This window comes from Notolabrus celidotus, chromosome 13 (genome assembly GCF_009762535.1).
Source record: "Notolabrus celidotus isolate fNotCel1 chromosome 13, fNotCel1.pri, whole genome shotgun sequence".
NCBI classification, from domain to species: domain Eukaryota; kingdom Metazoa; phylum Chordata; class Actinopteri; order Labriformes; family Labridae; genus Notolabrus; species Notolabrus celidotus.
In genome coordinates, this window is record NC_048284.1 from 7,460,305 (window position 1) to 7,475,401 (window position 15,097).

General features: G+C 40.4%; 1 protein-coding gene across 1 annotated transcript in view; it reads right to left on the reverse strand.

The window, feature by feature from the left end:
* Positions 1-8,018: 8,018 nt before the first annotated feature.
* The window catches only part of ppp1r14c (protein phosphatase 1, regulatory (inhibitor) subunit 14C), a 36,672-nt gene continuing 29,593 nt past the window's right edge, over positions 8,019-15,097 (reverse strand). The window contains exons 3-4 of the mRNA XM_034698898.1: positions 13,594-13,626; positions 8,019-10,574 (exon numbers count right to left, since the gene is read on the reverse strand). Coding sequence (XP_034554789.1) covers positions 10,500-10,574; positions 13,594-13,626 — 108 coding nt within the window. The 3' untranslated portion in view covers positions 8,019-10,499. The remainder of the gene's footprint in view (positions 10,575-13,593; positions 13,627-15,097) is intronic.

Consider the following 15,097-nt stretch of genomic DNA (forward strand, 5'->3'; position numbering starts at 1 on the left):
CCTTTTGTATATGTTCCTGCTCATAATCCACAATATAAAATGTGAGAAGCAAGAAAGGGATTGGTCGCCTTTTCCTTGGAGAAATCGATTTCTTGGAAGTATTTTGAAGTTATTGCGGACACTGAAGCTGAGCAAGCAAACAGAAAAAGGACAGAAGAGCAGAAGAAAGCAAACGGTGCAAATGTTTTTGCAGGTTCTCATAGCAGTTCTAACATACTGTATATTTGTACTACTTAAGATCATTTACATAAGTAGGATTTTAACATAGTCTTTTTATTTCTAAAGAATAAGTCATTACCCTCTTGTACAACAGCCATGATTCAAAAAGAGCTGAGTTGCAGTGCAAAGTATAAACAGAAACAGAATATGATGATTTGCAAAAAACAAACCCATTTTCACTTTAATGCACAGACATTATATATATATATTTTAATGACTCATCAAATTTGATGTCAGCAATGCGATACAAAAAACTGGGACAGCTGCAACGAAAAAACTAGAAGTTATATAATGCTAAAAGAAAACATCTGGTGTAACATCTCACAGCTGATCAGTTAACTGGCAACAGGTTAGTGTAAGAAGACCATCCCAGAGGGGCTGAGTCATTGTAAAGATAAGGGACTGTGCTAACAAATGTTGCTGCAGTCTGAGGATATTGTTTCTCTAATTGCATACAATCCAAGGATTTCATCATCTATAAAACATAATGCTGCTAAAAGATTCAGAGAATCTGGGGAAGAAATGGAACACGTCAAAATCTGAGATGTCAAAATCTGATGTTCTTTTTGGAAATCGTGGACACTGTGTCCTCTGATCTAAAGAGGGGTGGAACTACCGGGCTTGTTGTAAGTGCACAGTTCAAAAGCACGCATCCATGATGGTATGGAGCAGCAAAAGTGCCCACGGCATGGGTAATTTACACAATTGTGAAGGCATGATAAATGTTGAATGATGCAACATGCTGCCAAATAGGCACTGTCTCTTTCAGGGTGTAAAACTGGCCTGCCTGCATTTGGCGCAGCATGAAATGAAAACTACGACAAAGGAGAGCCCAGACTGTTGAGCAGGGAAAATCTGGACTCCTCAGTTCCCAAACATTTACAGAGTGTTGTTAAAAGAAGAGGTGATGCAACATAATAGTAAACATGACCTGTCCCAACTTTTTTTAATTTGTTGCTAACATCAAAATTCGAATAGGTTCCTAAGTCGTGTGAAGTGCTGTATCTGGGAAATTTAATACAGGAAAATATACAAAGCAAAGACAGGTACCTGGTTGGAATTCTATTGCTGGCATCAAAGAAAGCTATAACAAGAAAGTGGTGTAAGGGCTGGAGGACCCCCCCACTCAGAGAAACTGATTGGACATTGTGGGAAAACTACATAATATGGAGAACTTTACATACAATTTAAAGGTGACATATCACGCTTTTTTCATCAATATATATTGGTCTAAGAGGTCCCCAAAACATGTCTTTAAAGTTTATGCTCAAAAAAACACTTTGAAATCAGATTTTGGTCTGCCTGAAAAGCCCTCTTCTTCAGTCCTCCTCAGAACACTCTGTTTTCTCTCTGACCACGCCCCCTCAGGAAGTGGACGTGGCCTCGGCTCTCCAGCATGTTGATCTAATGTTTACATGTTGGCTGAATATACACGGCTGCTCAGAGATCGCGTTACTTCAACCCTCTGAATCTGATCCAGAATCTGATCCTGACGGAGAGGCGCCTGCAGCAGGACCTTTCTGAACGATTGGTCACAGATTTAGTGTTTCTTGTTGTTTTATTTATCAGTATGTAGACGTGTGTCTTGGTACACAGCTACGAACATGTAGCTATGTGGCTATGCTAACTAGCGCTAGCACTTATCCATGATAAATAAAAATCATCCATTAGATCTTCAAATCTGCAGGCCTGGGGAGTAAATCCGACCTCTACCAGAAAGGCAGCAGGACCTTTCTGAAGGATTGGTCACAGATTCTGTGTTTCTTGTTGTTTTATTTGTCAGTATGTCGACGTGTGTCTTGGTACACAGCTACAGCTACGACATGTAGCTATGTAGCTATGCTAACTAGCGCTAGCACTTATCCATGATAAATAAAAATCATCCACTAGATCTTCAAATCTGCAGACGTGGGGAGTAAAACCGACCTTTGTGTTTATTAAGACAGCCTACAACTAGCATGCCTCCCTCCTAAGCTCCTTGTTAGCACACATTTGTGCAGGTAATGAAAAACGGAGGGAGGATTCAATATTATTTTATACAGTCTATGGGCTGAACAAGCTCCGAGCTCTGACTCCGTGACAGACCGGATATTGTTGTTACGTAACAAAAACACGGAAGTCTGAAACGGCTTGTTTCACACACATTTACAGAAAGGTGGAGAAATCAGAACAGGGGCAGAATGGATTTTTTTCATTCTCGGGGGGTTTGAAGACAGGGACACATATTTCAGGTAGAGAACCATTAAAAAGTCCATTTTGCATGATATGTCACCTTTAAGAGTCCAACAATCTGCCTGCCAAGGAAAATGGAAAAAGTGGACTGACTTTATCAAAAAGTGGTCCCCCCTCAGTGTGTATCTTGGTGACGAGTGGTTATCAATTACCTGCATTGGAATAGACTTAGAATTATTATTATTATTGTTATTATTTCATTTTTTCAACTTAAAGCTGCTGTGAGGAACTTTTGATTTATATCAATTTTGGCGCCCCCTTGAGGACAAAGTGACACCTCTTGTCTCTTGTTCTGTACATGAAAAAATAGTGCTTTCAACAAAAACTCACCCTAATGTCGTTTAACAGCCAGATTTATCACTCCATGTGGTTATGTGTCATAAAAACAGCCAAAAAAGGGTGTTTCTAAAGCCAAATATCAATCATGTGGTCTGACACCTGTCCCCTCTGAGTGGTTTGTAGCATTACAGAGAAGGTGTCAGTGTTGTTGTTCATGGTCTTGTTTGCTTTTGAAGGTCATAAAGAGGCATCAGTGTCTGTTTCAGCCTGTTTCTCAGCTGGTTAAAAACTCCTCACAGTGCCTTTAAATGAATCATGTAATACTTCAATATCTCCCACTTAAGTGTATGGTGTTTTTTTATTTTGTCTGTGTTCTTTTTTTTAATGTGCTTCATGATTTCATATGAAAAATAAAATGCTATAAAAACTGACGCATGTTAACTGACTCTAAAGTTTGTATAATGTGTTTATTTTGATGTCACCTCATCAAGAAAGCAAATAAAATATAAGTCAAAACATTTTTTTAATAGGGATATCATTTTCCAAACAACAATAACATTTTCAGTTTCACTATTTTATTTTATTTGAACTCTACTCAGTGAAATATAGAGTTTCCATCATTTTTTAAATGTTTTTACTTATATTTTTGGGGCATTTTTGCCTGTAATGACAGGACAGCTGAAGAGTGACAGGAAATATGGGGAGTGTAGAGTGAGGGAGGACATGCAGTAAATGGTCGCGGCTGGAATCGAACCTGTGACCTCTGCAATGAGGGCTATGGCATCTGAATATGGGGCGCGTGCTAAGAACCGTTAGGCCAACGGTGCCCCGAGTTTCCATAATTTTCAAATCATTTTCAAATCATTTTCTGTCTCTATTTACATTTTATTTGGCTTCCTGACTTCATCTTCCAACAATAATGAAAGCTAAGTTTCTGAGTTATTCATCAGTATGAAGGCTAAACTTGATCTCACTGAAATGCTGCAGACCGTTTCAGAAGGGGGTACTCAGTGGAATCCTCTGCATGTGTGTGCCTCAAGCTATTGCAGAAGCACTCAAAGTAAAAGTGGTCAATGTTGGCAGCAAAGTCTGTGTGCTGTTGTACACGCCTTCATCATTTTATGCTTGGAGAGCAGGAGTTGTAACATTTATGTCTGGAGAGCTGGAAAATTGAATGAGCTCAGCGTAGTGAAATTAAATAGATTTCCCTCGAGATGCACTGCAGGTTTTTCCCACAAACACACACACACACACACATGCAGGCTGTGTAAATGGAGCATGTGCATGTGTATTATATAGTATTTATAAAGTCAAGGCAGGAGGTTGTTCCCAGGGATTAAGGTTGAAGAAGCAGAATGAAATATTCAGTAAGAGTCCAAAAACACATAATCAAGCTGGAGACTCCTCAGAGTGATGTGACGTCTCCCGGCCTTCTTTACGATGCCCTTATTTTGTTTCCACTACTGTTCCTGAAGTCCAAGAGAGAAATACCTCTCTTCCCACAATGCATCAGGTCTGGTTTGCAGGATAACAGCTGGTGTCAACGAGGTGACAAGAAAGCATCACCCCATCCTCTCTTCCTTTCCTCTCCTCTGTGTAATGAAGGATGCTCTATGGCTGAATTGCCTGTCATGTGAATGAATGAATGAGCAGGCCACAACAGCGTGACACGTCGCCCCGGCGTTTGTCTCATGCAGCGATTGGGGACGAGATGAGATCTATCTGTCAGCCAAGAGGGGGAGAAGAGGCAGGCTGCTAGTGTCACGCTATCACTCATCTCTCTCTCTTATCTCTCCCTCGTCATATGCGATGTCTGTGTGTCTTTTTTTGTAGCCTCAATATGTTCTTCCCCCTTTCTCACTTTATTGCTCTGAAATATTGCTATCATGGATTATCCACAAGGGAGACAGTGGAAGAAGAGAGTCTGGGGTGGGGGTGAGGAGCATGTAGGATCAAGAGAGAAAGAGGGGGGATGGGAGCACATCAAATTTACAGTACAGGTCTGCTTGGCTGTCTCCCACAAAGGAGACATGATGCCTCACATTTGTGTTTCTAGAAAACTCACAGAGGCTTCGAATCGAACAGCAACGAGCGAAGATGGCTCAATCTCATTTCATGTCATACCTCCATGCCTCTTTTTCTGCCTAACAACTGTCCTCATTCATATCAGTGTTAATATTCAGAGATACCATGACCAAGAGCGGCTCGAGGACACTGCTGGTGTGAGACTTGCTGGTGTGCAGCCAGCTGACTGAACCCCGGCACGCTGGCTATCGTGAGGGGTAGGGGGGGTGGAGAGGAGAAGGAGGAGAAGCTCCCGTCCTTAACTATTCTCCTCACATTCACCTTGCAGTCCCAATTATTCAAAACAGCGTGCACGAGCGCTCCCTGCCAGCCAGCCAGCCATCAAGCCCCAGCTGTGAAAAGTGGGTCATGGAATTTAAAGGCACACGCCGCCTCTCGCTGGCACCGCTTTGGCTTTCTGTTCCTTGCAACACAGCAGCATCAGCAGCAGAAGCAGCAACGTGTGCATGTGTGTGCATGTGCAATTCAGTCTCCCTGCAGTGAAATCCACGAGGCTGCATGGGAATGTGTGTCAGTGAATCAGAAGACCTTCATTATCACGTTCTCTGCGGGAATAAAAGCTGTGGCACGTTCACAGTCTCTCTCTCTCTCTGTCTGTCCCTACTGTAAACTGGCCTATATTCTTCCACATGACTTCCCTTTAGAAATAACAGTACATGAGCTTTGATTTGCAGCGGTGTTGACGTGTTTCCTTTTACAGATCATGCAACTCTAAGCCTCACTGTTTGTAATCTTTCTTATTAGCGCACTCACTGTTTCCTCTTAAATAACAGTCTTAAATCACCCTCAGAGATCATTGAACACTTTCTACCCAGCAACAGTGTACAGTAGGCCAGTAGGGTAGTCCATATGGGGCTGGGCATGCTGCAGAGAAAGGCTAGTCAGGCGTACATTGAGCAATAATGTCATACCCTGATGAGCATTTTAAAGAATCAGACAGTGCACAAGGCTTTCCCACTGAAGTAGTGTGTGGCACTGAGAGGCAACACATTGGAAACCACAACGCTCTGATGTGGAAACACAAGCACATGAGAGTGCACATTGAAAGAGCCACACACAAGCAAACAACAACACATTTTAATAAGATGGCTTAAAGCAGGGGGTTCCCAGAGTGTGGGCCGGGACCCCTTGGGGGGTCGCGAGACACAAATGAGGGGTCTGGAGATATCTTCCAGAATGTTTTTTTTTTTAATTATCTAAAAATAGCACATTGTATCCATTATAGTACTATCTACTAGCTTCTATTTGACAGAAATAGTAGCTAACCTTGAAATAAAACCTTGAAAATAGAAAATGTAATGAGTTTTCTGCCTTTCTTTTTGCCAGATGACTCCCAAGTTTAGGGTTAGTGAACAGTGAATTATCAAAAGCATCAGTAGCAGTAGGTTAATTCATAACAGCACAGGAAACACAGCCACATGCTCATATAGGTAGGCTAATTTTCTGCAGACCATCTAAATGAAGCCACATTAAATCACTTTGAGGGACAGTGGGGGTCATGAGTCTTTGGTACCTATATTTTGGGGGTCGCGGGCTGAAAAGTTTGGGAACCCCTGGCTTAAAGGACCAATGAAGCAAAAACCACCAGGGATATTTAGACATTTGGAAAACATGCTCATTCATTCCTTTTCTCAAGAACAAGGACAAAAACCATCCTGACATCTCTTGAGGTTCCGTTAGTTTAGCTGAAAACAAAGACTTAGAAGGAGGAAATAGAAAAACAATATTTATTTACATCTTTATTTATTTTTTGTTTGTCTGTTTTGTATTTTTGGTATAAAAACACTAATATTTTTGGCTGTTTAATTGAAAATGATATGTGAGGATCAATACATCTCTTGGATCTGTCCCTTTAAGAAAAGATAGCTTAGCTTCAAATAGAATGGACACTTTTGATTTTTAATTTAACATTTTTTGTTTCACGTTTCTCTTATAAAAACCAAAGAACCTGTGATTAGTGACTTCTAATAAGTTATCTTTTTCTGTCCTCAAAAGTACACAAGAGGATTAATTCCACTCTCACATCTGCCCATTTTTGGCACCATTAGCTTAGCTTAGCTTAGCTTAGCTTAGCTTAGCTTTTTTGTTTTGTTTTGTTTCTTAATCCAATCTGTAATTCACGAGTTGTTTTAGTGGAGATGGATTGAGTGGATTACTCTTTAGTGGATTATACTAGAAGATTGACACACTTTTACATGTGCTCATTTGAATACTTTTAGCCTAGCTTAGCATAAAAGCTGAAAAAAAAGGTGACAAGTTTAATTTTTAAAATGTTGGTGTAATAAATGCTTTAACCTGTAATAACAGATTGTTTTTGTCACATCAGACAGGAGGATACATATTGCTATCATATGTGCTCAATTTAGCACCATTAGCTTAGACGTTTTTTTGTTTTGTTTTGCTTCTTAATCCAATCTAAATCTGTAATTCGGGATTTGTTTTAGTGGAGATGGATTGAGTGGATTATACTAGAAGATTGACACCACTTATCAAATGCTCATTTGAATACTTTTAGCCTTAGCATAAAAGCTGAAAGAGAAGGTGACAAATTTCATTTTTAAATTTTTGGTTAAATAAATGCTTTAAAGCTGCTGTTGGTAGGAATGGTGTAAAAAATGTTGCTTTTTTCTGCTGGGTTTGGAGAAAAGATCATAATGCCCATCAGTACTCATCAGTAAGTGAAGTAATTTCAGACTATTGCCAAATCTCTGTGTTTTCCAATGCCTTTGTATCAAGCAATGTTATTATTCCCCTTGTTCCCGTTATGATGGACCAATCATAGCTCATCTCCAATCCTCTGTCCTGATTGGTTAATGGGTGGCCCCTACTACGTCCTCAGATTGGTTATGAGTCTGGCACTATCATGACTGAACACTTAGCCTTAGCCTGAACACGGCGATCTGTGTTAGGGGGCTAAGAGGAAATCTGGTTGGGAGGGATAGTGTTGACTTTCGAAGTCCCTCTCTCTGAACAGATGTTTATTCTGTGACTACCAACAGCAGCTTTAAGGTGTAATAAGAGAGCTTGTTTTTGTCACATTAGACAGGAGGATACATATTGCTATCACATGTGCCCTTTTAAGTATTGTTAGTTTAGCAGAAGGACAAGAAAAAAGGGAAACAGACTCTGTTTCATTTTCTTGTAGTTGCAGCTGCTCGTCTTTGATAGAAAATGTAGAAATACACATTTGAAGATTTCTGTTTAAACAGTACAGAGTCCTTCTGCATTTTTATTATCAGCAAAAACAAACCACACACCACATTACATTTTAAAAACAAGAACGCTTATTGTGGATGTACAGAAAACAAAACTGCAGCTGAAAAACAGAATATTTAAGTCTTAATAATAATAATTTGAATAATAATAATAAAAGGTATAAAAAGGAAAGTGTTTTATTTTGTGAAATAAAAATCATTGGGCCAACAAAATGTTCCCCTCTACATGCAATTTTTAAAAATACATGCAAACATAAAGCTCTCTAGTTTGGACACTTTCAAAATACTCTTCACATGAAATCCCATAACTTAAAAAATATCAGCCTATTGCCCCTGAACTGTTTCTTTACAGAGAGAATATTATGGCGTACCTCAACACAAATCATGGATGCATCCCAGTTGCCTTTAATGGCTTCCACTTTTAGCTTTTTCCTTCCAATGCATCAATCTGGATCTCTATCGCACAAATCATCCTCTACTAGCTGAATGTAAAACGCACATTCACTGGGTTCAAACTGAGGAAAGCTAATGAAAAGAGGATGCCACTTTAGACTGTATGCAACCTTTCTACATAGACTTATACATCCTGTGGACTTATTTCTCTGGCATCACCCGACACTGGACATGTGTTTCATACAACCAATACCTGGGAAGAACATCAAAAACAGCACCATTTTATAAATTTTCCTGGATTCTCTCCAACGTGAGTGTCACGTTGCTTCAACACAAAAAGTTCTACAAAGTCAGACGTGGTGGCTAGCTCAAAAAAGTATTTTTTTGCTTGATTATAATTCATAATATCTATAGTCTTTATCAGTGTTTTTTCTCTGTTGTAAGCATGCAAGACGGGTGCTTTTTGCAAGTGTTGTGTTAAAACCAAACATTGCCCTGCTTTTGTCTTTGGCAGCTGAGGGTTTAGATCACATGGCAGGTTTTGGACTGCTCCATTCCGGTTGGTTCACAAGAGACTGCACGAAATTGAAACTGGGCCCAACCCCAGAACAAGAGTCATGATTGTACCAGAGCTTACAGGTTGTTTTTGAGTGTATTGGTGCACCGAACAATAAATAACTTAATCCGCCACTTAACCCTCCTGGGATTATGCAATCAAAACATATTCTCTGCAACCTGGAGAGGTCTGTAACATTTTATTTAAATTCTGATGTTTCAAAAACTGAAATAGTTTCTGTGGAAATGCTGTGTCACACTAATGCCTCCATGACGTATGACATTTAGGATGTAATACTCCCAATTTGGCACACCTCCTCCGTACAGGATGTGACAGATATCGGTGTGACTGTTTCAAATTGTCATCGGATCCTGGCTCAACTAGATTTGCCGTTAGGTTGTCAGTAGTTAAGGTTCAGTGCTGAGAGTAGTGTGATCTGATCCTGAATATCCTTAAAGGCAACATCAACCACTGGCAGAGAGGTGAGTAAGCAGAGTGATGTGAATCAGAGTGTGGGGAGACAAAATACAAAGTTTGGACTTTGTGCTTTAACCTAAATTACAGATTTGCAGATATGTATCCTGGCGAAGGGGAGCAATGGGATACGATGGATAACATGGTTAGTGAACGGCTGCCAATCATACAGGTTTTGTAGTCTCATGCAGAGAACTGCAACACCCATCATGCCTTGCTGTGATGAAAAGTGTACAAGAACAGTGGGTAGAAAGCAAAACTCTTCCACTATCATCGTCTTGTTTGCTAAAACGTCCCCACTACTCCCAGAGTCAACACGTCAAAAAAAGGACACGACTGATGTATTTACGCCTTGTGCTTAAAATAAAACTACAGAGCTCCCTTACGTTTGAAAGCAGAGTGAGGATGAGGAGGGTTGACTTCAAAGTAGCACAAAAACGCTTGAAAACCACATTTCAATCACATGTAACAGTAAATGGCAACAAACAGTACAGTTTGTAAAAAGAAGTAACAGCAAAATACCTCAGTAAAAAAAGAGGAAAACCATGAAGCACTGTGTTTACAGAGTGCTACAGCTAATTTCACACCTACTGCAGTACAAACATGTTTCCACCACCTCCCTTTTTGACATTTCTTTGTGTTCAAGTCTGTATGGCTGTTGCGATTACAGCGTCAGCTTGTAACATGGCTCTGAAATGGGGCATTAGGTGGCGTTAAAGCACAGTTGCAGTTCTGTCTGGCACGTTCCAGGGCTTGACCTTTTTATTGTGGCTGTTTGCTTTTGAACCATGTTGGCTCCATTTTGCTTAAGTACCTTTCAACAGTCAAAATATTATTATAATACACCTTGTTATTCTATGTGGCTGTGAAATGGATGAATAGTGCTAAATGCATGGAGTTCATGATGCATGTTTGCAGGTTGCAGAATAGTTACTAATGCTGTAATGTTTAGATAAGTTATTCTTCATGATGAGAGTCCATGTTGGGTGGGTTAAGTAGGTGGCTGAGATGACGTAGTGGTTGATTGATGGTGGACATTGCAGCTATTATAGGCCCTTCTTGGACGGCGCACTGAGTTTTCGCATTCCCCTTATCCTGCCCAGCAGCTCACGGACAAAGTCCTGCAACAAAGATGAGAAGTGGGTTAGACAAACAGTCACTCATAATCCAAAACACAACAACAACACCTAGAGGGGAAAGTGTGTTTCCTTTTGGGATAGATAATTAATAATTGAACGCTAACGGAAAAAAAGAAGACTAAATTAAAATGATTTGTTGTCTCCAAGCTAGCCTGGGTTACTGTTTAATTGAGCCTACTAGCTAAGACAGAAGGGCCCTGCTATTGTCTGTGCTTGATAGTATGGGCCCTACAAACTCTAAAGACCATTAATAGTGTTGTAGTACTTGAGACCGGTCTTGGTCTCGAGGCCGCTTATTTAAGGTCTCGGTCTCGTCTCGGAATCGAAAGCGTTTTTTACTCGGTCTCGGACTGGGCGGACTCAGTATTTTATATCAAGACCGGTCAAGACCACCACTGATGCGCTCTGTGTCCCTGTCATTACTGTGATAAGAGAAAAAATTAAACTTAAGGAGTCAAAAGAAAGGCAACAAAGATAAAACCAAACCTTGTTTGTTGCTGTCAATAGTATTTAAAGCAAACTTCAATAAAATAAACAAAAGTCTTTTATTTTGTTTACTCTCATAATGATTTTTCATTAAAATATATGGTCTTGGTCTTGTCTCCGTCTTGCCCTGCCTTGGTCTTGGTCTTGACTCGGTCTCGACCCCTAAATGTCTTGGTCTTGTCTTGGTCTCGGTGCGCTCTGGTCTCAGACATGTCTTGGTCTTGGTTAATGCGGTCTTGACTACAACACTAACCATTAATAAGTAGCAATAGATGAATTTTGAATTTCTATGAGTTGTGCATCATGGTTGATGACACTATCAAGTCTATACAATAAATGTAAGCTACAGTTAGCAGAAAGTTGCCTTAGCAAAGCATCAAAACTGGAAACTGCTAGATATACTAGCCTAGCATAAACAAGGCGATAAAACCTTGCACCACATTAGCTCACTGGTGAATGTAAATACGAAAAAACGTATAAAACTAGTCGTGTACAAATCAATGTTACCCTTTATTTTCTATTAAGTTCAAACAAAAAAACATAAGCTGTAGATCTGTGAGCTTCAGAGGACCTAGCCAAAGGAGCTACTGTTTCTAGTGATTACGCTAAGTTAAGCTAACGAATTGTGTCAAATTTAGCCTATAGACATTCAAGGGGATCAAACTTCTCATCTAACTTCAGTGAAGTTAGCCATTAACTGTCCTCAAACTATTACTTTAAGAAAGAGTTCAAAATTAAAGTGTGCATTGAAACCTAGACGTAATCTCTCTGATGTCACTCAATGGTTTCTGAAGAGGCGTTTAGAAGCCCAATTACAGCAGTCGCAACAATGGAAATGCTGACTCAACCTAACTTCCAGACTACCTAGACACTGGCAAAAACACACTCCCACATGTCAGTCAACTCAGCTATGCCCATTGTTATGCAGATTATGTAGAACTCTTAGACTTTGAATTTTCTTAACAAATGCCTCATTTAAAAAAATTACCTCAAACAGTTTGTAGGCAGAATTAAATAATCTACATGGACCAAAACTGTTTTCTGAACCCCGACTGTATTGTTTATTCTAGCTGTAGAGTCGACGTTTTTACATGGAACCCGATGGGATTCCTTGGCTTTTACAGTCAGCCTCAAGTGGACACTTGAGGTACTGCAGGTTTTTGCACTTCCACATTATCAACACTGGAGGTTACTGCTTGGTTTTAAGCAATAGCTTGAAGGACTGCAGTATAGCTTATTTAGGTGGTAGTGCCCTTTAAATGGGAATGATGGAGTAGTGGATTATTGGACAGGAAGGACAGAACAGGCTGAGGAACTCACCCACATAAGGTTTAAGCAAAGCATTGAGGTCCAGGATTACAGTGGAGAATATTCTGGAATATAATCCCCCTGATTATAGCAGGGGTGACACTGCTCCTGACCTAATTACCAACGGCTCCCCCTCCTCTATCTCCCTCTATACCTCCTCCTCCTCCTCCTCCTCCTCCTCCTCTCCCTGACATTCTTTAATGTCTTTTCTCCCTCTGGTTGTCTTTCCACATTTCCCTCTGCATCCCTCTCAAACATCCTTCCCTTCAGCGCCTGCTGTTTTCCCAGAGTACCTTCATTTCTAACAGTGATCTCATCCTTTTTTTCATCCTCTCTTCCTTTCTCACAATCACCTTTTCTCTCCATCCCTTCTGTCTTTCACTGTTTATCCCCCAGCTGATGCCGTCTTTGTGGGATTGTGTTCAAAATGGCATCTGTGCTGCTCCATTCTCAGAGGATTACAACGTGTTCGTGTGTCTGTGAGTGTGTGTTTGGGTGGGTGGGTATGTGTGTGTGTATGCATGCGTGTGTGTGTAAGTGTGACACGTATCAGTGGCTATCAACCTGGCCGGACTCTACTGTAGCTCTGGATACCAGTGTGACCTTGTAGTGGTTTTCACAGGCTGACCTAATGCCACCCACCCACACACACACACACACACGCACACAAAGACCCATACACAGATGACAGATGGGGAGTCCAGGCTGGACGAGATCACCGTATGTAGAGCTAATGTGATTGGTCTGTTGTACTTTTAATCACCAAAATAGCTTAACTCTACCTTACCCGAACCCAAATACTTAACAGTCTTCACACACAAACACACCCCTTCACACACACACACACACACATCCACATGCTAACCATTAACAAATCCCTTAACAAGTAAACTACTTTAGCGTGGTTCTAATATGGTTAATTTGCTAGCATGGTGCAAACTCGTAGATGTATTGAGGTCAGGGTTACACTTGAAAGAGAAGATGACTGCGTTGGTGTGTGTGTGTGTGTGTCACCAGACTTTCATTAACCGCACACATACACATCTAGGGCACCAATGTGTCAGCATACAGCACTCTACTATACGCTGACAGATCGAACAGCTGGGCATCAATAATCATGTCTGTCAACACATACAAACTGCTGCGTCATTGATATACTGTAAAGTGTTTTATTGTATTTAGATGACGGATACACAAACATACTAACCTCTGTTGGTTTGTAGCAGTCTGTTAGTGATTCCTGTGGAGAGAATGGGAAAGGTTGGTTTGAAGGGTTAGATAGCAATAATTCAGTACATTCACAAAAAGTGTTAAAACTTAAATAATATATGAAATATTCAATTGTACATCTTTATTTTAACATGTGTTTAAAAAAAAACAGGAAATGTGGGGAGTAGAGAGTGGAGGAGGACATGCAGTAAATGGTCAAGGCTGTAATCAAACCTGTGACCTCTTTAACGAGGGCTATAGCCTCTAAATATGAGGGGCGTGCTTAGACCGCTAGGCCAACGGCGCCCCAATTGGACATCTTCTGATGTGTTTTTTCTTGGTTGGTGTATTTTGGAAAGCTGTCAAAATGAAGTCAGATACTTTCACTTGGCCACGCTCAAATTAAGTGGTTGAAGTGAAAGTGGGTTGTGTCAATCATCTTTAAAAAGCATAAAGCTTTGCAGTATGTCAGATCCGGCCCAGCTCTTACCCTCTGGTGGAAGACTCTAGGGCCCTCTGCACAGGCTTAACTGCCTCAAGCATCCATTTTTGCCTCTGTCTATAAAAGGGATAGTTCTAGTTTTTTAAGTAGAGTTGTTTGAGGTACATCTCAATGCTAATACTCTTAGGGGATCCAGGTCAGCTCGGTCCATTTGTGGAGAAACCCGCCGGAGAACCAGAACAGAAGCAAGGCCATACGTTCTCAACTCTACCTCCTGATTTAGCTCATTTTAAGGATCCCCATCCCAAAAATGAATGTCAGTGTAAGTTCACACTCTATTTGGACATTTCTCTGTGATTGTCTTTGCCGTCAGAAAGTCAATATTGTTTAAACACTTTCGTGGACATACATGTTGATCCACTTGTAGCACTAATCAGCTGTTCATGGACACCTTTATGTATTGTGTGAGTTTACACAATGGAAGAACTAGACTCAACGGACCGAAGGAAATTCCAACTGGAGAGCAGAGGAGGTCCCAAGTTACCTGGTAGTGCAGGTGTGTAAACTGTAATGAACCAACGTCAATGAACTGAGGAAATTACTTGCTGTCATGTCTGGGACTTAAGAACAGTACTTAAAGACCTGGATCAAGGATACCAGTGGATCACATTCGGCTACAGTCTGCATCAGTGCCTCACACTGCTGTTTTTGACCAACTTTCTTAAATTTTCAGATATTAAACCAGAAAAACAGAGGTGTCAAGTAACGAAATACAAATACCTCATTACCTTACTTAAGTAGAAATTTAGGGTATGTATACTTTAGTGGAGTAATTATTTTTCAGACAACTTTTTACTTCTACTCCTCACGCAATTATCTGTACTTTCTACTCCTTACATTTTGAAAATAGCCTCGTTACTCTTATTTCATTTTGGCTTGTCATCGTTAAAAAGAAAACACATTTATGTACATTGGCAGTCCAATAAAGGCTATTGATAACATTCCTGTGAAGTTTGACTTTTTGCACCATTAAAATACTTATAGGCAACTAGTCATCATG